This window comes from Epinephelus fuscoguttatus, linkage group LG1 (genome assembly GCF_011397635.1).
Source record: "Epinephelus fuscoguttatus linkage group LG1, E.fuscoguttatus.final_Chr_v1".
NCBI lineage: Eukaryota > Metazoa > Chordata > Actinopteri > Perciformes > Serranidae > Epinephelus > Epinephelus fuscoguttatus.
The window spans coordinates 32,196,296-32,219,761 of record NC_064752.1 but is presented as its reverse complement, the minus strand read 5'-3'; the positions used below and the strand labels follow the sequence as shown (position 1 = coordinate 32,219,761).

At 44.2% G+C, this 23,466-nt stretch overlaps 1 protein-coding gene across 1 annotated transcript; it reads right to left on the bottom strand.

Moving 5' to 3' along the window:
* Positions 1 to 1,001: 1,001 nt before the first annotated feature.
* Positions 1,002 to 22,983, bottom strand: prickle2b (prickle homolog 2b). The gene is made up of 8 exons (XM_049580239.1): positions 22,463 to 22,983; positions 15,690 to 15,873; positions 8,983 to 9,096; positions 7,604 to 7,741; positions 4,898 to 5,101; positions 4,129 to 4,315; positions 2,188 to 3,066; positions 1,002 to 2,044 (listed from the first exon to the last, which is right to left on the bottom strand). Exons 2-8 carry the CDS (start codon positions 15,819 to 15,821, stop codon positions 1,101 to 1,103), a joined length of 2,598 nt encoding a protein of 865 aa, XP_049436196.1. The 5' UTR covers positions 15,822 to 15,873; positions 22,463 to 22,983; the 3' UTR covers positions 1,002 to 1,100.
* Positions 22,984 to 23,466: the final 483 nt, after the last annotated feature.

Below are 23,466 nucleotides of genomic sequence, written 5' to 3'. Positions count from 1 at the left end.
GCAAAAGTTAAGTGATCACTGAAGTCATCACAATTCATCATCTGGGCATCATGAATGTTCATCCAAATGTTGGGATATTTCAGTCTGGATCAACATGGTGGACCCACAGACTGCCATCCCTTGAGCCAAACTGGTAGCATGCCTTACATACTTACTTATCCCTGGACCTTTGTCAGCTGTCTCCAACTTGTATAGGCTGATGCAATAAACCACAATGTCAGTGGCATCCGTTTCCAGGACAATGGAGCTCTGTGTGTTCGAACGTGATGGCATCCATTACCGTCTAAAAACCCAGTGGAGGGTGACTCTCCTAATCAACCTCTACACCATATTGTCATTCATTTATGCATTTAACAGATGGAGAAGGTGACTGTTGCGCACTCTCGTGAACACCAGACACGTGTGGTCGTCCTCTGGAGAGAAACAGCAGCTGTCAGTCAAAAACACTCACTGAAATACTCCTTTATTCCAAATGCAGGACCAGGTCAGCCAAATAAAACATGCATAAGTTGTTTTTATCATTTTCTATCTCTACATCATAGATATTTAATACATAAATGATTCTATCCATACAAAATATAAAAATATGTGAGGCCTCATTTACAACCATATTTACATGGACTTCCTTAACTTAAGTGAAATTATTAATTCATTTATCTATGTACATACTATGAACTGAATACAATAGTACAGTATATCCTATATCTAAATCACATTGCATGAAAAGCTAAACTGTACCAAACCGACTACCTTGCACACTTGTTTGCCGCATTGAAATGAAGTTATGATTTTAAAAAAAGAAAAAAAATTGCACATCAGCTTTTGTTAAATGTTGTGACTTGATAGAACTGCGCATGTAAGTGTTAGCCTTAATACTCAGGAGATATTCCGAAACATTAAAATGAACAAACATGCAAACACTGTTGCTTTTTCACTGTTTACCGACTGTATTTCATCACTGACTTTCAATCACTTGATATTCAACACTCAACAACACTGAATAAATGGACTGTGAGTTTTATTTATTTTTTCGTTCCAGATGGAAGATGTTAGTGTACACAAGCTGGACAAAGTCATTTCCGTTGCCAGGCGACAGGATGTTAAGAGATAATGCAGTTCTTGCTTTTTCTGCGTTTGCGGGTGTGTAACTGCCCACTGCGGTTGGGTCCTCCGATCCCTGCGTTGTTGTACTTATGGACAAGCTCCTGGTTGCTGAGGTAGCGCAGCTGGATGGGTCTAGGGATCGGCTCACCCAGGAAGTAACCTTCATCCTCTGATTCGGAGGATGAAGAGCAAGTAGAGCACCAGCCATCATCATCATAATCATCCCAGGAGTATTGGTTCAAGCCAGTGCGTCGGCTGGCCCCAGGGTTCTGAAGAGTCAGGTCTGAAGTGGTTCTGGGGCACTGCCTGAAGGGTTGGGGCTGGTATCTTCCCCCTCCTCCTCCTATTCCGAACTGGTCCCTGGCGCTCCTTGGCGGCGGGAAACGGTCATAATCCTCACGGACACACAACTGCGGTCTTTCTTGAGGTCTCACCCTTCGCTCTGCCACCAAGTTAAGAGCGTTTTCTGAACGAGACCGACGGGATCTCCGAGAGCGGTGGTGGTGGCGGCGCCTCTGGGGAGTATCATCCGGAGCATCTATCCGGATACTGGCTCCCCTTCCACCACCGACACCACCCATCCTTCGCTCACTGATGGGTGGTAGGCGGGCAGCATTGGCGCTGCTTACCAAACTCACCCTGTCCTCCTCCTGGAAGGTGAAGCCAGGTGGTAAATGATTCATACCCATACCAACACCCATGCCTGGGGGGTCGCAGTACTGCACCTGGTACTGGGAGGACCTGGGAGGATCCATTTCCATGTAGGGCTGATTAGCCGTGAGGCTGTGAATAGACTCAGAGCTACGAAACTGCACTGAGGAATTGAGGGTGTCCATGTTGCTTTTCTCTGACACGTTCATTCCAGAGTCTTTGCTCAGGTCCGGCATGGAGAAACGAGAAAGGTGCTCCTGACGCTTTCCTCCTCCATCTGCGGAGTTGCCTGCAGGGAAATCAAGTAGAAAACAGTGTCAACTTTGCCTTTAATGTCATTCCATTAAGTTGAAGTCGATGCTTAAATACACAACTTCCCTTTGTCGTGCTTATTTGGCCAAGCAAAGGTCTAACAGCTACCATTGTACCTACCTGTTGCATTGGACAGGGCCAGGGACTCCATGGATCCTCTTGGGGTCTGCTCCAGAGGGGTCAGTTGCTCTGTGAAGTTAAGTGCATTGATGGGGTTCCTGCTTCTTGCCACCTGGGTCGCCGCTGGAGGCCCCACCTCTCTGTCCCTTTGAAAGCCGTGCAAACTGATGGAGCGCTTGTCAGAAGAGAAGCCGTTGTGGTGCTGAGAGCAATGGGACACTTCAGTGAAGCTCTTTTGGGTCCTCAGTTTGGGTGGATAATACTCTTCAGGAGCTGGCTGTTGGAACCACATCTCATTCAGGGAGTGTCCCTTCATGGCTGAGATGGGTGGTCTCTTTAAACCTCCGTTTTCCTTGATCCTATGATCCTGCTGTTGATTATTCGGACCAGAGCAGGCGGGGTTATAGGCAGTCCTGACATTGCACTGGCTGAGGAGCTGGAGAGGGGTGGGGTTGGCAACTGGGTCTGATTGGGATTCATAATCATAGCCGTCACCTGCTTGTTCTTGGTTCTGCCAGGCAGGTGGCTCGCGAGTCAAACTGGGCGTTTGGCTGGAGAGACTCAGAAGATCCATTTGTAAAGACAGAGGGTCTACCTCCCCTGAAAATCTCTCAGTCTGAACTCCACCTCCTCCACTCTTCCCTGCCTTGGAGCTGCGTCTGGACTCTCTGGTGGAACGAGCGCTTTGGAAGGCCGAATCCGAGGAGTCCGAGCCATTGGGCTCCTCCCCGAGACTGCAGGAGCGTGAGCAGAAGATTTGACCTTGCTTAGGCAAGAAAGGCCGACCCAGCAGAGAGCGTTTACAGCGGGCGCAGCAAAAGCAGCCCTCAGTGGCGTGCCAGTGCTGCCCATCATATGTCATCTGGCCTTGGTCAATGCCTGTGGGAAAGACACACATGGGTTTATGTAAAATGACAGGGGCCTTGTGTACAAATGCACCATTAAATTACAAAGCTTTATCAAAGAGCTTGAAATTAAATGTTTAATGTCTTTATTTAAAATGCTGTTTTATGTGCAAATAGTGGCATATTACAAGCTGCTTGTTGAGCTAGAAAATGGAGCTGGAGGCTGTAACTTAACTGCGCCTCGGGGCAAACTCATTATGGAGCTTTCCCAGCATTGTATAAACACATTGCATTTTGAGTATGCTTGCAGTTGATGCAGGAGGGGGGAAGAAAACCAGCTATTTGCTAATGGCTGCCATCTGGTTCCAGCATGTTTTCTGATGGTTTCAATTTATAATCAGTTGTGTTTTTTAGCCAAATACTTTTCTATATCCTGTCTAACAAATAATTACAGAGCAAATTTGTTGAGAGGTATGTGCCAAAATCACACCTGGGCATCCTGTCGGGGGATACACACACACGCAGAGTTTTAACAAGAGGTGGCGTGGGGCCAAGAGGTGCTAATATGAAGTTTTCCCGCTGAAAAATACCCCAGTTTCTCCTCTCAGTGGGTTTGCTTCTAACACTACAAGTTGTGAGATGTTTAAATTAGCATATATCTAATGCCTGGTGAATGTGTCTGTAAAAAAAAAACAAAACAAATTCTGAAAAGTATCTTGATGCAGTCATGCCTTTGCCCCAGGTGGGGTTCACGCTGCATGATATATGCTATATATATTTCTGCGGTCAGTAAGCTGAGGTGTGTGTGCTCCTCTGCTATGTGCCCGTGCTCCAAAAGCCTGACCATGACGTCATTCAGTGACAAACTGCTAAAAACCAGGCCACATCCTTTCTACTGTAGCTCTTTTCTCATCTGTGTTACTCATTGCTAAAAAATGAGGTCACCCTTTCACACTTAAAAAAAACCTGCAGCCCAATAATGGTAGACTTAATTTTTCCATGTACCATGTATCTAGCATCATATTTTTTTCCATTTACATGACCTGTTGGTGATTAATGCAGTTTGTATGAACAGTGATAGTTGCCAGCAACATACCAATGTGTTCCCCACAGGAGTCACAGTACTCTGCGTAGAGGGACTCGAAGCAGGAGCAGCAGTAGGGCCGTCCCTCCTTCATGATGTAGCGCTGGCCCCCCAGCACAGTCTCGCACTCGAAACAGCAGAAGTGCTTCATGTGCCAGTGACGCCCCTCTGCCTCAGTGCACTCGTCCGCAAGGATGATCTAAGAAAGGAGAGATAAGAAAGAGTATCGTTTATCATGGGTCCTCAGAGGTAAAACCTCGGTGGGGTTATTACTGCACGCTGAATGACAGGACAAAGGCTCGCCCTCCCTCCCCCTCCATACGCACCACTTTCCCCTCTGCAGCTTAGTACTCTTAGATCATCCTCTTTGTCACTGACTTGTGTAGGAGGCTAATGTGTGTGGGGACTTGGTGGAATCTAGATGGTGCATTTACTTTTAATTACGCTGCTGTTAAAACACCGGGGTGCCTTTTAAGTAGTAACTGTGTCCTTGTCCCCATTTGCAGGGAGTGTAAGTCAGTGCTAATGGTTGGGAGATCAGGATATTGAGAGCCGACCCCATTAGACCAGAAAAACCCTTGCATGTGTTAACTGTGACAGTGTGTGTTGGGAAGCTTCTGAGCGTCATATGACAGCATGTGCAAAATCTGTGTGTAAACGCTTATTAGATAGCCCTACCAATACCGTCCCACATTACAGGCACAGTATTATCCGTGATAAGTGTGTCAACACATGATCACTTATGTGCAGGCATGTGTGCGTGCATGTGATGGGCATCTACCTCATCACAGGCTGTGCAGCGCGGCTTGAGCCTCTCAGCGTGGTGCCGGCCACAGTAGATCTTCCCATCCTGGTAGAAGTAGATGAGGTCCACCAGGAGCTCGTTGCACATGCTGCACACGAAGCAGGCTGGATGCCAACACACGCCGTGACCTGCCCGTGATGCGAATACAGCAATGTCGCCACCATTTATCTGGCCTCCGCACTAAAAAAAAGGAAGAAGAGGAAAAGAGTTCTTGAGTAACTGGTTGTCACCATACAGCTTTTATCAGTACTTGATACGACTTAGATCTCACTTTTTTTCTCCAATACCAATTCGGATACCTAAACTTAGAGTAGTGGCTGATACCAAATACAAATTCTATTCTCCCCTACTTTTTGTAGTTCGACTTGAGATCTGTACACCTGGGCACCCAGTGGCCACGTGGTGGAGCGTTCCTGCTCCCCATTTTCCTGTCTGCCTCTTAGTGCTTTGACGCGCCAGTCCAATGGTCGGCGTGTCATTCTTTATCTGTCTGTCAGCGCCTTGTGCCCTTTTGTGCTGTGTCCCAGACCATTTCAACACTGACTGTGTCAAATGGGCTAACTGGCTAACTTGCATCTTGAATCCACCCCGTCAGTCTTCGGGTTTCCTGTCTTTGAATGACAAAACAGACTACTGCTGCCTGTTGGTTTGGGGTATTATCTCCTCCCAAACAGGCACAGAACATGCTTGATGGTTGGCTGTCAGCTGTTGTCTTTTTGTTGTGCTCAAGTGCAACTTTTTGGCTGAGACACAGGTGAGATGAAGTGACTCAACAGCTGGCCTTTGTTGCTGCTACTTCTTTGATGTCAGTTTGGTGGGTCTTGGTGTTTACACTGTCAATGTCTACTAAAGGCAAAATGCAAAACCAGAAAACGAGACAAAACAACACCAACATTCTTTAAAAGGTTTGTGTAATTCTATAATAACAACTTTTACCCTAATTACTCTCAAAAACCTTTTGGTTCCTCTGTGAGCAAAGGAATCAGAGGGCACCATCTTGAAACACAGTGTGGTATCAGTACTTCCTTATTGTGAAGTAATACCTGTCTAGAACAGGCTGATGGGCTACCAGAGACAGGAAGTGTGACTTGATAGAAAGGGCAGAATGGTGGGGTTGTTGGACAATTTATGTTGACTTAATAGGTCTGTAAAATGCTAGAAAATAGTGAAACATACCCTTCACAACTTCCTTAGACTCAAAGTCATGTGTTCATATCGCTTGTTTTGTCTGACTAACAGTCAAACCTCCAGAAATTCACATAATACAAATCAAAGCAGCACATCCTCATGAATGCAAAGCTGGAATTTGAGGATACTACAACTGAAGATGCATAGTTTTCCAAGAAGTACCATCTTTCCATGAAGTTTGCCTGCCCATTTCCTAGGATCTTCAATAAGATCCGTATTGGTGCTGATACAGATCAAGTGTAATGGATTGGTGATTATCTGTCTCCAACAAAATTTGGCGTGAAAACTGAACTAAACTGAGAGCACGAGGGTGTGTTGACATGTGTGGCCGAGGAGGGCAGCCACAGACACCGAGAGGAAGTTGAATTACTGCTGGAGGACGTTGGCGGGGCAAAGGCGAAAATAAAAACTGAGTGATATATGGGAGGATAGAAGGGAGAGCGAGATCAGCACGGAGGTGTAAAGGTAGAGAAGCCGGAAAGATAAACGAGAGGGAGTGCTAAGGAGGCGGGGGGAAAGGTCGGGTAGGCAAAGTAGATTTAGAGGGGTGGGAAGATGGAGACGAAGCGAGAGTTACAATCAGGTTATCTAACTGGAACGCAGCCTACTGCTGAAAGGAGGCCAAAGGGAAGGGGGGATTCAATCAATACACACTCTCCCAACAATCTGCTCCCTCATCGTGTGTGTGTGTGTGTGTGTGTGTGTGTGTATCTGCTGAATGAACACAAGCTATAAAGCAGCTATACACTGGGGGCACCAACACAACAGAGAGTGGCTCCATTTTGCTTGAGTTGTACGCACAGTAACAAATAACTAGTGGATGCTGAAGTGCGCTGGTTCATTGTTAAAAGAACACTCTCCATTGCACTCTGTACTCTCGTAAGACCACTACAAGAATAGATGTAAACAACACATTAAATATTTGATGGGACAGGAGGTACTACTGAAACACAGGAGGAGTTAGAGCAGGTTTAACTGTAGCTTAGTTCTCCTAAGTCTTATGTAAGGCTATGTTTTAAGACAAACAAACTGTTGACATTACTTGTTTGTCTTACACAAATATTATGTTGACAGCTATTATGGCAGAGGGGGAACTGAGACACGACATACACATGCAACACCTCAGGATCCTCTCATGAACAACACTTTGAGGTGAGACTGACAAGGTCACAATGTTTTTATAAAAGCAGATTCTCTGCCCTTTATATGTCAACATGAAACACCTCTCATACATCATTACAAAGACCCGAAATGCCAGCAGGCTGTTCCGTATGTCTGTCACACAATTCATTGCTTTCATTCCACCGGCCACATGACACACCTTTGAACCCGACACACTTAATTTGCTCATGTCACGGGATGCGACACAGAAATGACATTTAGAAGTGAGACGATGGGCGGCTCTCAGATCATCTTTGATCTCGTCATGTCTCTTGCCTGCTCGGAGGGGAAGCAGTACAAAAATGTATGTTTTTTGATATTTCTTTCAGCTACCTGTTCGCAGATTGCTCCCGTCATCGTCACGGGGAACGGACGGACGTTGCCGCGGCCCAGGTTCTCCCGTTTCCGTTGGTTACTGAAGAGCTTCAGTTCTCGCTTTTCCTCGTCATCCAGACCATTACAGTAGCGTACCTAGAAACACAAACACACACACATACACATTTGTAAATATTGATCTGTTATGCAAACACAGAGAGTTTATGATGGTTGTCTGTCTTTTTAAAATGCATACAGCATCGTCAAACTTGTCAAACTTTGGTATTGTTGCTGCAATAAAAGGCAGCACTTATTTCAAATCACTAGTGATAGCAGTTCATGATGAAGACAATCTTATTAATACTGAATGATGTTATTTCAGCCAAGAGTTCTCCCAGTTGGCTCCACAGAGGAGGGTGAGCATGCTGGAATTAATTTTTCTATCAGCGTTTTATTATTTCCATTATCTTCCATTTTTAGAAACGGAGATAGGTTCCATCTATTTTCTGAGTCAATTGTGAGTCACTGTTTGCATTGATTCAAATACGTCTGGTGTCGTGCTCATCGACACCATCCAATTAAAGCTAAATAGATGGGGTGACATCATCTTCCTACATCGCTAGCTAGCTACGCAGCTTCACTCATGGAGAGCTGCAGAAAAATGGCCACAAAATAGAAACAAGTGTGGATGAGATAGACAAAGCTCTTGGAGTTGTTGTGAGCTAACTTACAGAAACAGCAATTATTACATTGGCATGTTATCATGGAAAACATATAAAAAACATCAAGATAACTTTTGTCATTTTGCCTTGCATGGAAAAGCTGACAATATAGTGGCAGACATGAAATAACAAGAGAGAGGGAGGTATGACATGCAATAAGGGTCTGCAGCTGTGGACTCTTAATGTTGCAGCTATGTGGTATGCATCTAAACTGTTTGGTGACCTCATGCTCACAAAAACATTAATTAACTGCTCTTGGCAACCGCTACTGCCGCGTCCCTGATTTCATTCCCTGCAAAACAAAATAAGCACCTTCTAAAACAGAAATTGGCCAACATGCTCATGATGTTACACTGAAGAGTGAAGTGAAAAAAGATGGCACCAGCAGATCTTCTTAGTGACACTACCACATGTTTATGGCAATCACACTAATGTCTCAACATTAATTGTGGTTTATCTATGTAAACCACTTAAACAGGAAGCCACACACACACAAACACCTTGCTATCTCTTTCCTGTCCATTAAGAAGACAGACTTCAGACTTTTTTTTCTGTTTGTCTTCTCCCCTCTCTTATCTCTGTATCGCCCTGAGGGAGGGGAGGAAGGGAGGGGTGGATAGATGGATGGATGGACGGATGGAGGTGGTGGGGGAGGGGGTCAGATTGGACTCTCACCTCATTGTCGTGGGGTGGGAGCTGATGGAGCAGCTGTTTGATGCGGTATTTCTCTCCAGGGCTGTTCACATAGGGCACCTTGTCCTCGGGCAGGGAGCTGTAGTACTGGTGGACCTGAGACAGAGGCGGAGATGAGGAGTGGGTGAGAGTGACGAACAACAAAATACCTGTAACATGTAAACTAGCTAACAAACCCAAATACACATGAGCTGCAGCCAGTCAGTAAAGCTCTCTGTTACTGTTTTTGATTTATTATTTAGTCTATTAAATATCACAAAATGTCAAGAGCTCCCAAACTCTCTCTTCCAAATGCCTAATGCAGATTATAAGGATATGAGAAAGAGAAAAACTACAAATCTTCATTTAGAGAAGCTACAACCTGCACGTTTCTATTTGATAAATTACACAAAATGGTTAAATTATTATTCCAGTGCTGTCTATTACTCATTTCAGCACTTAAAAGGTACAACTGTGCAGAGACAAATTTAACAGGATCCACAACCTCGAGTGACCAACACACACACACACACACACACACACACACACACACTTACTTAAAATCACTTTGATTTATGGCCCTCCAGCGGAGACTTAATGGAACCTCACCTCTCTATCTTTGCACATTGACACGGGAATGTATTGCTGACCTGTCAAATGTGCGAACACACTCACGCGCACACATGATTACCGCACGGGAATGTATGCGACAGCAGGATTAATGCTAATCTGGCTATTTCAAATTGCTATAAACATTCCTTACATTACAGCGGCAGACAATGAGTGTCATCTCCGGGTTATTTATTGCAGTCTTTTTTATTACACTGTAACGGGGGGCTGGGGTATTACAGGGGTCAGGCGGTCATATATGAATGTGACTGGAGGGGGTGCAAACCATGAAAGCCACAGAATTTAAAATGGAGATTTGATGGAGAAAGAGGAGGAGGATGAGAGGTGTGGTGAGGGGAATAAAGATGAAAATGTTAGATGGATGAGGAGGGAGTAAAAGTAGAAGGATGGCCATGATAAAATTTGGTTAAATAATGGAAACAAAAACAAAACAGCAGAAAACATAATGAATATAGAGAGAGACAACATGATCGATTCCTGCTGACGAGGTCAGGCCAATCTTAATGACCTATCTGTCTACAGAATGGATCTACTGACTAGAAGCCATCAGCTTTGTCCTTGGCAATAACACCGACTCTGTCACAAAAAAACAGATTAACTTGAACAACGCAGACATGTGTTGGTACAGAGGGACCAAAATTGAAAATATACCTTTAAAAAACTCTTATATCTAAAAGTTTAATTGTCCTGATGCTGCTGTGTCACAGTCTACAAACATGTTTGTTGTTGATGATGAATTTACAACAGAACATCTTGTTGTAAGTGTAACCTAATTCCTTCTGTCCTGCTTTTGTTGGCTTCCACCGGTGTTGGCGAGGGACACGGGATCCGTGTCCAGCAGCATGGCTTGGGACGCCAAGGGGGATCTCAGGATAGTCCATGAAAGACTGACTGTGGTCAAGCACTGATAAATCACACAGTGCCTATGCTTCCAGATGCACACACGCGCGTGCGCGCGCGCACACACACACGTACACACACACACACACACACACACACACACACACAGCTAATGATAAATTACGAAACAGGGTTCCAACAACAACAGGGTTACAATCTGGAGGTGAAAGGCACGTTGCCCCGAGGAAAAGATCTAAAGACAGATACATACACGCATGCTTACATGCACATAATGGACACAGTCGCAGTGAGAGCCAGGAGGAGCAGCTTGTGATAATAACTGTAATCGAAAGCAGACGAAACTAAAGACAGGGCAGAATTTCTAACTGTACTGAAAGGAGTGTTTTTAAAAGCTAAAGCAAATGGTAGGACTGAGGCAACTGAGTGACAAGAGCGATCGCTTCACACAGCTGGTTTCTATTGCTGTTAATGGCCAGACAGCCAGAGGAAAAGACACCACCAGGCACCAGTCTAACATTCTCTCAACAAGCCACTTTACAGTGGTTAGTGGACATTGATATTATATTGTTGAGAAAACACTGGTAGCTACAGCCAAACATGGTGGGAAAAGATGGTGTTTTCATAAGTGAAGTGAGCTGATTTAATGACCGTGTTTTGGTTCTCTGTCCTTCTCTTCTCACGTCTTTGCCGAGTTGTGCCCACGGCTCAGCACTGCAGTCAGCACAGTTGTGGGAGAAAATTCAATGTGTTTGGAAGTTAAAAGGCCTGAGATTGGTTAATTAAGCACGAATGGGATACTGAATGTACTAAAAGTCTACAGCCCAGCTGGCAGTTCTGTGAAGTTGTATTTAGGACAGCAATGTGACTGCCCCCTGAAAGTCGGAAGTCTGAATCATCAGTCAGAGACCCGTCATTCGACTGAGATTCCATCATGTTGAGTTTTTTTTTTTAATTTGTCAGTCAGTCAGCAGTGTACTCTTGTACTCTTGGGGATGTTTCAGTCCCCAGATTTAGCTGCAGGGTGAGCGCTCCTCGCTTTCACGCTGCTCTTTAGCACAGGTAGCTGCAGACACAGAGACAGCTGCCTGAAGGATGAGAGGTTTTGTACGGACAGGCTCGCAGATATTGTTGTCTTCTGCCTCCTGCTTAGAATTTACAGCACACAGCAACATAATACAATGCAGTCTCTGGCTTTTGTTTGATATCTAGTGTTAGTGACGTTAGCATGATTAGCTTGTTTACTATATTATGTGAACATCACTGTCACACTGAACGTCCCCCTGAACCCCATTCAAACTCTCACACTCTATATGGGGACAAAAACAAATAGTTGAATATTTGTGCTGAACAGCAAAATCTGAATTGACTGACATAATTCTGAGGCAGGCGCAGCCCTAAACATTAGCATGCTAAAATGCTCACCATTATTAAATTGTGGTGCTAGAGGAAGAGGCAGAGGATCACGTGAGTCACTGGACCTTTGCAGAGCCCCCAAGGATTACGGCAAGTTTTCTGTGTTCCCTTGCAGTATGTTTTGCATTATTCATTCATTCATTTTCAGTAGTATCCTGGTACGGCGTCGCAGGGGGCCGGGGCCTATCTCAGCTGTCACTGGGTGAGAGGCTGCATCACAGGCTGTCACAGGGCTGACACATAGAGACAGACAACCACTCATGCTGACATTTACACCCACGGGCAACTTAAAGTCACCTATGAACCTAACTTGCACATCTTTGGACTGTGTGTGCAAACTCCACACACAAGGGTGGGTTCATACCAGGAACCCTCTTGCAGTGAGGTGACAGTGCTAACCACTGCAACACCATCTTTTGCCTTCTCTACCAATAAATATAGAATTCTCCCTTCTTCCATTCCTTCTGAGCCATATGTCTATTTCTGCTCAGCTGCTCCCAGCGCAATGCCCTAGTGTGGATCAGCTCATTGAATTTTAATTTGAACTGGGCATTAAGTATGCTGATAGAGTACTACTGCTCAATATGCATGTTTAAGTAATTAGTGAAAGTAAACTTAAAACAAATTGGGCTGCCTGTCCTCAGCGTATGAGTAACTTTAGGCCGTGGCAAGATGAAATGACAATGTTGCATGGGAATGCAAAATTATTCCAAGAGAAAGCAAAGAATTGCAAGGTAACACAAAATTTAATGCGGGATAATAAAAAAAACCATTAGGTGGCCCTGTACACTTAATCCTCTGGGGACCATGAATATCTGTTAAAAAATTAATGTCAGTTCATCCATTAGTTGTTAAAATATTTTAGTCTGGGTTAGGGTTAAGACATTTTCATCTTTTGAACCATGCTGCGAGCATGGACAAAAATTAGTTTGATTAATTTTCAACAGATCTAGTCTGACATGATCATTTAGTGGTGTGTGAAAGCATTTTTATAGCTCCCATTCACAGCTACTGGCTGTAATCAGGTCAGGGGCTGACAGTTTTCTTGGTCCTTGAACTCGGACAGGAATGAGTCTAATTGTATTTAGGTCCATTTTGGAACAGGTCAGGCCTCAGGTCCCTTTCAGACTGGCTCGTAATTTATCCACATCAAAGATGTGGGTCTCTCAGAACCTGGAAACACCTCTAGCTTGCATGAATAACCTTGAAGTCAATTTCCATTCAAATATCCTGCATGTTAACCGCCTGAAAAAGCAGACTTAATGCTCAAATGCAAATTTAAATCAGATCCTGGTACATGCTGAGTAGCATCTGCACATTAGAATGCAGCTCTCGCTACATGATGGAGAAAAAAATAAAATAAAACACCAGATACAGGCCAATGCTGAGTAACATTCTTGGCCTTGAAAAGCTGTAACTTGGCAACATTGGAGAATTTTATTTGAGAAGGATGGAGAAAGGAGAGCAAGAGGAGAGAATATTGGCAGGCCCCCCTTCACACTGCAGCTCAATAACATCGCCTCAGCACACTCAGTAATGGCCGAGTTTGGTGATAAAAATTCATATTCTTTTTATGAGTCTGTATTTCAGCGATTGTTGACAGAATTGCGAACACACACTGCAGAGTTAAACATTCCAAAGTGAGTGCTGAGCTATCCCTCATAATCCTCAGATATATCTGATTGAATACTGCAGTCCTGGTCTGAAATCTCTCGTTACAGAGTAGTGACTTTACACCACTGCTGGCTGAATAGCAGCCTCATACACAGCCTGGCTCCCTACGGGGAAACCTAAACCCACAGTTTAGATCCTGGAGATTAGCTTTGTGTTTACCATCTCCCTCTATTCTCACTCTGTCTCTACCTTGTGCAGAGGAAGGCCGGGTGTTGAAAAGCCCCACATCAGGCGTACTTCCGCTCCTCCGTGAGAGGTCACACAACATGTTTCCACAGCTTGAATGACTTGGACGTCAAGTTGGGGAAAATAGAATTAACTGTAGCGAATGCACACTTTTCATCTAGGCTGTTAGAAATGCTCTAAATCGTCACAAGTTTTCCACAAAATACAAAAATAGCCAATAATTTTCAAGGTCGTTTAGTATTGTGCTCATGCTACACTGCACAGTCCAGTTTTCATTTAACCCGACTGTTCCTGAGGTCCTATCACCGCCAGACGAGAACCTAATTGACTTCAGGGTTAGATGTGTGACCCTGGAGGGGGATGAAAAATAGCTGCGCTCAGTGCTCGGAGGTGAAAACAGGGGGCTGTGCTAATATTGTATTGACCAGTTCATTGCTTTCAGCTCATCAACAAAATGAAACCAGCTTCCATAAACGCTTCTATTGTCCTATAAAACTGGGAACCCTCCCACATGTGCACACCTATGGTTCAATGAGTATAGTAAAAGGGGATTTTCTTCAACATGCATGGGACCATTTAATGCGTTTGTGTATTACTCAGGCTTAGCTTAGCTGCCGTGAGGGCGATGAAACCCAATTTGAACATGTTTTCAGGCGGTGTGAATTGGAGATTAATTTGACTGCTGGAGCCACACGATCCTTGTTATCCATTAGCCTGCAGAAGGAGCAGTCAGCATAACTGGTGAGCTATCATATAGTGAGGTGCAGCTCTAACTGAACAATTACAGAATACAGGCATGAGGTGTTACATGATACACAGGAACTTTCATTAGGTTAACACTCTACTGGGATGTCTGAAATTATATAACAGAAATCTGTCCTTGCATATCACTGGAATCCTCCCCCCTTCTGTTTTTGGCTTTACATCCACACTAAATTGTTTTACACCTCTAAACATGTGTATAAATTTGAACTCCCTGAACTCTCATTGTAGTGTGTACAGTGAAATCAGAGCTTTTTGATGATTGTGACTGTTATGTGACTCTCTTTATCATTTGATCCGTTTTTAAGAGTCTTGATGCACCACTCTGTTCCTAACACCTGCTGTTGGAAGACAAACAAACACCAACAAGCCTCAAATGCTTAAACTGAACCATTTTCTCGACTCTTAAGGTGTATTCACACCAAATCAGGCTTTGCAGTGATTACCCACAGGGCTGTGCAGCGGTGTGGGAGTGTCACTTAAATGGCGCATTTGTGGGGGAGTGGAGGGGGGACAGAAAGCCAATCTCACCATTTTTGCAACTGCGGATTTGTCTTCAGTTAGTTTGTTTGTGATGGCTTAAAAGATCTGAGAAATTTGTTTTGATTATGATTTCTGTAACATCTTTGCTGATACAAAAGACCTGCTTATGCACACACACAAACAAAGCTAGTACACATGAGCTGTACTTTATTTCTTTTACTTAATATAATATTTAACAACAGTCTGAGTCTTCTGGTCTCTTCGCCGGTTATGTGATTGGCCATCACAGCATGACATCGGTTTGAGTTTCTTCAAAAGTTGATTCTGAACTTTTTGCTTCAAGTTGCTACATTTTTCCCACCGTCCCCCGTGGCCCCACTGCTGCAGCCTAGATGTGCTAGCCACATTAAAATGAATGGGAAGAGTGGCATTTTTACAGCACGTCATTTGGTGTGAATGCAGTCTAAGTGCGGGCAGTCAAAGTTTCTGGTGTGGATGCAAAATTTGGACGCACAAACTGCATATTCAGATTTATTCACACCACAGCAGATGAGGCCTGAAGGTTGGGTCACTATGTGATGCCTACAATCCAGCTTGATTGCCAACAGCTGACAAAACTGCACAAGATATCTGACATTAACCTCGGTAGTGCCGTCCAGTGTAACTGTGAGGTGGCCCAGATGAGTGTAAGATGCCAATACCTGCTCAGGTTTGAGTCCAGGTGGAACCCAGGCGTACTCCTCCAGGGCACAGCCGGAGTCGTCGTCCGACGTGGAGTTCCTCTGGAAGTCGTACATCAGCTTGGTGACCGTCTTCTCCATCTCTACAGGCATGGCTGTCACAGCATGCTCCTCACGGCGACACTTACAGTGCACACAGATCTTCCTACCATGGAAAAACACAGAGAAAGAGCATCTGTCAAGCCAGTGTCGTATGTAGACTACACTTTTGTTCAACAGGCATACATTAATAAAAGGCTTAATGGAGTAAGAGTCTCAGAGTAGAATTGAAAGCTGTTGTTATTTGACCTCCTAAATGACACTGTTGAAAAGTGTGATTTGTGGCTTGCAAATAGCTTTCTTACACTTAAACTCATTATACCCCAGAATACACCACTGTTAGAGTGAAAACAAACCTTCAGTTTAATAAATCACTGTGTAAACAGAGATACATTTGGGCTGATAGAGTTTCAACAGAAACAAGACGTCATACTGCAGTTGCTGTTTGGGCCTCTGAAGCTGCCATTAATCACAGAAAATAAAAATAACCCAAATTGCTTCTTTCAAAGGCAACCTCAGACTACCTGTGAAAAAAGGAAAATCCATCACCCAACCTTGTCTGTAGACATAATAAAGTAAAAATATGTGAAACTCTTGACTTTTGTTCAAAACCGCATGGAGTCTGTTTGCTGAACCTCTACCCGTAAAGCATGTGAACTCCATTAAGTTCAGAGGTCAAGGTTTCCCACTGCAGCTCTCACAGTAAAATGAAGGTACCACAAATACAATGCTCAACAATCCTCCGAGGTTCCAAGAACAAGGATATAATCACAAACAGCCTATGGAAATTAGCAAAATACAGCCAATGACAGTGATGGAAAGCAGCACTGTACAAACACACTAACACACACACACTGCACATGCACAAGGTTAGCAAGAAACACTAGCAGATGCTTAGCCAGGACAGTGCTCCACTCTCATTAGTCAGGCAGACCCACCCAGCTATAAAATGGAAAGTATCCATGTGTGACTTTCCACAGAAAAGATGGTTGGGAGTTATTTGACGCCGACACTCCTCCTGCTTGCTGCTCTTTCATCTCCAGTAGTGTCCAGAGAGTAATAAAGAGACTTGTTATATTTCATAGACTCAAACAACTATTCTGGAGTGTTGTTTTACAAAATATTGGGATTCAGAGACAGGAATTACTCCTTGGAGAATGACACCATGCCTGTGAGACGTCTCACAAAAAGCCAAAAGGGATGTGGGTTTAATACCTGAATGCATGGATTAAAATTAAAATATAGGCCACCTTCGCCAGGTCTGTGCTCGGATCCGGAGGGAGAAGACACTGCTTACATACAGATTCCCGTGTCCTTGACAGCTATAAGCTCCTGCATGAAGAGAAAACTCAGGGTGGCCAGAAGGTTGCATCCCACTAACCCTTTCTACCCCTCAGGCGGCCAAACCAGGGAGACAATCCCATTACCTTCCCAGACGGATGCCTGCTCGTCTGACAGACAGCCCTACGGAGGAGCTTAAGGACACTGAGGACACTGTTTGACAGACTGACAGCTTGGCCGGCTGAGGATCTGTTAGTATAAAGTGCTTGGAGTGCAGACAGCACCATGTGGAGAGCTGGCCAAGTCTCACCTTGTCTCCTGTTCAAAGGAACACTTCTCGTCCAAGGGTTGAGTCTTGCTTAACAAAGCACTTCAGTCTGTTTGGCTGAGCGCTGATGGATTTTGATGATAGAATGGACACTGGAAATAACTTGTCGCTCTCTAAGCAAAACATCCCACTGACATGCCACAACGTGTGATCCTTAGAAAGAAAACTTACAAAAATATAGGCCTAAAGTTGAATTCTCCATCACCACTTGAGATTCTTTGCCATCCGCCAGGAACCTAACAGCCTATTACTGTCAGCTCCAGCTTTCAACGCCACCCTGCAGAGAGGCAGACCTCTGCAACTTCTGTGGTCATTGTGGTAGGGCAGGCAACAGGCTTCACAAACTGACTCCATGAATATTACGCAAAAAGCGGCCAGATATTGTCATAAATATTAATGTTATGATAAACAGAGCAGTGATACAGCTCAGCCAGACGAAGTCATCAAACAGCTGTCAAGCAGGCCGACTGGTAAATCCCCGTCCCAGCAGCATGATGCTATAGCCAGGGGCGACACAGCTTGCCTCATTACAACCCAGCACCTTCACCATCATTACTAATTTAGGGCTGATTAACTGGCTGACACACACAAAGACGCTTGCATCCACAACAACACACACTGGTAGAGAGGATGATGATTGAAAGTGAAAGACAAAGACACCAAAGGTGAAGACAGAGAGGATTAAGCTCGTATGGACACCTCTTCCTGTCTTCTGACATTCTGCCAGGTGGTTATTTCTGCCTTGAGGCAAGGAGGGACTCTTGGAGATAAGAGTATACAAATAGCCAGAGCTGAAGGAAAGCATTTCACACCGCATTCCTTCTGAAAGGACACACTTTAACGTCCCTGCCCCGCACCCGCCTGTACAGTCTCTGTGGGGTTCAGTCTGAAGGCAGAGACTTGATGGAGAAATGCACCTCTTCGACCCATTCTCTCAATCCAGATGTGCGATGATGACCTTCTCTTCGGTGATTCACCTCGCAAACATCTGATCTCCCCACATCAGCGCTGGCAGAGACACTGTAGGGGCCTGTTGCTCCTTCCCTCCCCTTCTATCCTCATGATTTACGACACGCTTCATGCACATGCCTGGGATTTCCCCTCTGCGGAAACTTAATCCCCGAGCTTCCCCTTGTAATCTACATGATTTCAATTAGGGGAGATTTGGCGACTTTGGTAACACAAGTCAAGTGCATCACTGACGCCTCATAAATGACTGCGAGGTAAAGAGAGGGAAGTTAAAAGGCTTGTTCTTTAGTCAAACGTGACCGGGCTTTCATCCCCCGGGAGATGTAAATGCTGATGTATCACTGGTCGGTTGGAGTGTGAGGTTTGTTCAAGACTTGGGGGGTATTGTTGTTGGATAGTAATCCCTGTGACCATGATGTCAGTGGACAATGATTCACTGTGTCGGGTTAATTATCATCGGCTTGCTCCTCTAGATTAGCTTGTAACCCTGGTAACGTGTAGTTTTAATGCGTAACTAGAGTCTGTTAGGCCCCTCTGACAGTTACATAGACTTTGTTCAACTGCTTTAGGGCAGTGCTGCAAGATCTTCAGCAAGCAAGTTTGGCCAAACAAGCTGTCTTAAAACTTGGATCAACTGTAGCATTTTAGTAAATGTGCTTCAAAGCAAAAGTTGTTTAAAAACTACAGGTCCGATATCAATACTCGGAAATGCCTCCGATACTGCCTGGATTGGGTATGGGTGAGTATGCAAGTCTATACCCCAATCTGATACCACTTAATTTATCAATAAACTTTAAAGTAGTTTAACAGCCAGTCAAAACGGCAGTTGTTCACGGAAATCAAGTCTTCTTTGACGTTCTGAAACAGTAGCCTTCACAGCGAGTAATGTTGTACAGCATCTGGAAACTACTGTTTCAGAGCGGCACAGAAGAATTGCTTTCCAGAACACCAAGTGGCTGTTGCACTTCTGTTTCACACTGTGTGAACTTTTACATGTCTTTTATTTACTAAGGAGTTGCTGTCACGAGTGAAGTTCTTATTTGTTCATGTTTAACAAAGGGTTGAACCAGAGACATGCCATACAACAACAGTTAGAAGTATACAGCTGCTATTTCTTTAGGGCAATGCTATTGAATCAGTACTCTATATCAGTTCAGGTATCAAAACCATTGTCACATAGGAAAAATGGTAACGGCATCTTTCCGCAAAACTGTCTCCGTAAGGCACCAACAAACAAACAAAAACTAGCGCAAAGGGTTCCTAGAGACTCTACTCAACCCGAGCTTTAGAAAAACATCTGATTCAACCATATCCAAGAGTCACCCGAGGAAGTGCAGCCTTGGAGAGTTTGCAGCAGACGTCTCATTCCACTCCCATTCCTCAGCAGCTCCCCAAAACCGCTGCAGCTTTTCCATGGCATCACTCTAGATGGTCAGATTAAAATCCCATCTTCAAATGGCAGCTCTGCGCAAAAGCGGAGGCTGGATGACAAGAGAGGAGAGCACAGAGAGGAGAACAGCTGGGAGCACGCTGCAGCCAAGTCTCGTCTTCTTTTTTCCTGCTTCTGCTTTTGTTTTCTCTGGAAGAAGTTTGGGGGGGAAGAGGAGGACAGACTCTTTTCTCTTTAGCGGCCTTTTTTGTTTGGTGAATAAAACATTTCCGTTCGGTGTTTTGAAGCTGTTATTGGATTTTTCAGGTTCTTTGATGATTAACCCTGCTTTCACAAATGACCAATACATACAAGCAAAAAAGTCTTTGCAGCTCCACTGGGCTGCACGTTGACTTCCAGACATTAGGAGCTAATCACAGTTGAACATGACTTGAGGTGTTCCCGACAAGGATCAGGCCCGACAAAGACATTTTCCATTAGCGGCCAATTAGTGAGAACCAGATGCGGTGTGTTGCAGAGGACAGAGATTAGGCCTGCATCCACCTGTCATAACAAATTATAGAGAGCCAAAGTGTTGCTCTATTTTCGGCTAGCCTCTAGTCAACTAGCCTCAACCTGATGATGTGTTTCCTCGCCTGTTAATGGACAGCAACAAACAAGCATCTTTGCATGTTTATTTAAACACAACAACTACTTCATTACGGCCTTCACCTGCAAAACTTCCCTCAGGAAGAGACACAAAATGACCACAATGAGTTGCAAACAACTGCAAGAGACAAGATAACTAGAGAAACAGGCCAAACAACCAAAAACAGACACAAAATGAGAAAACACACACACACAAAAAAACACCAAAAATACACAATATGACCATGAAGAGACACAAAACTCCAATAAAGAGGCACAAAGTGAGGTGGTGGGGCCTTGTGTGCAGCTATGCCCAGGGGCCCACTGTCTCATAATCTGCCCATGACTCCACTAATTGTGCCCATGAATTGGAATTGGGCTTTAAAAGTACGTTTTTAACAGAAAGCCTACATTACAAACTGGTGTGGGGTTGAAGAGAGGAGGGCATTTAGGAGGTCTAATTATAGATACTATTGAGTTGTATTGTGGAAAATGTAGGAGCCAGTCTTTTTGGAACTTGACTCATACTAATTACTAAAAAAAAGATTGCAAATCTCGACCTCTGCTGCTTCAACTTCAACCACTCGTTTTTTAAGCCCTCTCTTGTATGCCCCCAACTGTATGGACATACAATGTTTCCTTCAAGCTCTAGTTGGGTAAATGAAAAAGTACCGAGAATCATAACTTCCCATATTAACGCTCTCGAAGAATTGAAGGTACTGGACTTATGCAGGAAGTGGGAAGAAGAAAGAGGAGAAATATAGGCTATTTATATGTAACATCAGACTGGGACGCTTTTCAGCTGCAGCCACACCATGCTTCAGACTGGATCACATTACTTATTCATTCAGTGTTGACTTGTTCCATAAAGTGACACTACTTTGGATGGGAACAGTGGGGAGTCATGGAAGGGACAGGCTTCCAAGGCAACCTCAGCACAGACTTCACAAGCATACTCTCGTAACACAGCGCCAAATCACTGGGGATTTTTTTTTTTACCAGCAGCATATATTAAAAGGCTTTGGTCTACTGGCTTATGGGGAATTTTTGAAGAAACTGTCTCAGGAAATCTGTCGGCCCTTCTAGGAGCTTCATTGGAATATTATGTTGACATTTCTTCCTTGTCATTGGGAAAACCAGCAACCAGTACAGGGCTGATTTTTTCCCCCAGAAGCAGTTGCTGATGTCAGAAATAATGTTGACTTGGCGTTAGGGCTCCTGTCAGTCCAGTTAATGTTTGGGCTGCTCTCAGACCCGAGGAGCCCAATGATATTGCAGCCAGCTGCTGAAGCCACATTATTCATTATCCCCCAGTCGGTCCATTCATGTGCTAATCCAGTGACCCTTTACACTGCTAAAAAGTAGCCATCTAAATGGGTCAATTAGCCTGCATTGAGTCTTATAATGTTCTCCTTAACACAACTGGCATGGAGCTGCGATTATGCCACCTGTTTCCAGTGCAGTTTGCTGCAAACTTCAGGAAATAATTACAGCCGTTAAGAAGGAAGACTCAAATAATGACAACATAATAACACTTGGCTGGAGAGACATCATAGAACAAGTTGATTTAGAAGGCAGGCAAATGAAATATTATACTAAGGCCTGTTTCTTTTTATGTGCACTAAGCTGTCTATAAAGAATATGGCACAGATTCTGAACAACAAAGACTTTCTGGCTGGAAGGCGCACAGTAGCTTGACCATTGCGCCACAGGGGGGTGGGTGGGGGATATAAACAGTCTATAGAGGGAGAGCTGCGGTGAGAGTCCGGCAACTCTGCACTTTGGGTGTCATTTACATCCAAATACGCCCAGTTAAAGTCATAAAGGCGCAGAGTGGCGATTTAAGCCCCTTACTAGAATCCATGGGAAGGTGAAACTTAGATAAAAAGCCACCTGGTTTCAATATTTAGTACTGTGGTTAGTATTTTACGCACACATTTCAAAGAGGTTAAAGTCGGAAGTGAAGTCGACTTCATACAGAGACATATGTGTTACAAATCTCCTTTCCATTACGCATTTAAAGCTCCAACATGGATGGTCCGTCCCGCTCCAAAACGTCTCCAAACGCAACATAAACACGATCAATAATGTACTGCTTACCTTCTTACAAACTGCGGCGGAGGGAAGCCATAGCCCTGACCTCGGTGCTGCTTGCGGTGGTGCGGTTTTTAAAACACTTTCTTCCTCATTGCAGAATGTGTCACACAACTCCAACGCCACAGCTTTGCCACGAAAACACCCGACTCTCACCCGCTGCGTGGTGTCCGCACCCCTCTGCTACATTTAACCCCCCCGTTTAAAAGCCTTTTGTCAACCCCCCCCCCCCCCGCTCTCCGCAAACACACTCGGGGAGTTCAGCAAATGAGGAGAAAGCGAAGACGAAGAGCCAACTTAAAGTGCGTAAAACCAGATCCCCGTTTACAGATCCAAACAAGAGCGCAGACTCCGACAAAATAATTGAAATCCAAATAAATAAGACAGAAGTCTTCCTCGGATGCGGGTTTATCTGACTGCTGTCGGCTGTGAGGGAAGAGCCGGGCGGACTTTCGCTGCGTAAAAAGCACGGAGCGCTGGTGACGGTCTGCTCGCTGCTGACTGACCCACTGAATAACAGCGCTTTAAGCCCCAGCCGGTGTCAAGAGGGTATAAATCACACCATCACTTCCGGTTTGCACTTTCAAAAGAAAAGCACCATTGGCAAACGGTTGGGGTCATTATTCTGAATTAATAGTTATTTTGAACAATAAATAAATAAATAAATAAAATAACATAATAAAAAACAAACAACAAAGATGCCAGTGTCCGAAAAGGAGTAGGTAGAAGTAAAACGTATATGTCCCTACCCCTTTCTTACATGTCTTATTTTAACTCATATATTATTTCAACAAATTCCCAAATGTATTTACAACTAATACACAATTATCCCCAGTCTATTTACCACCCAAATAAATACATAAGTAATAAACCCAGTTTATTTACAATCCAAAAAATACAAAATTTACAAAATAAGACAAAATAAAATAAAATAAATTTAGTTTAATCAAATAACTATGAAAACAATATTCTACTTAATTAAAACTAAAACTTATGTTCTATCCTATTAA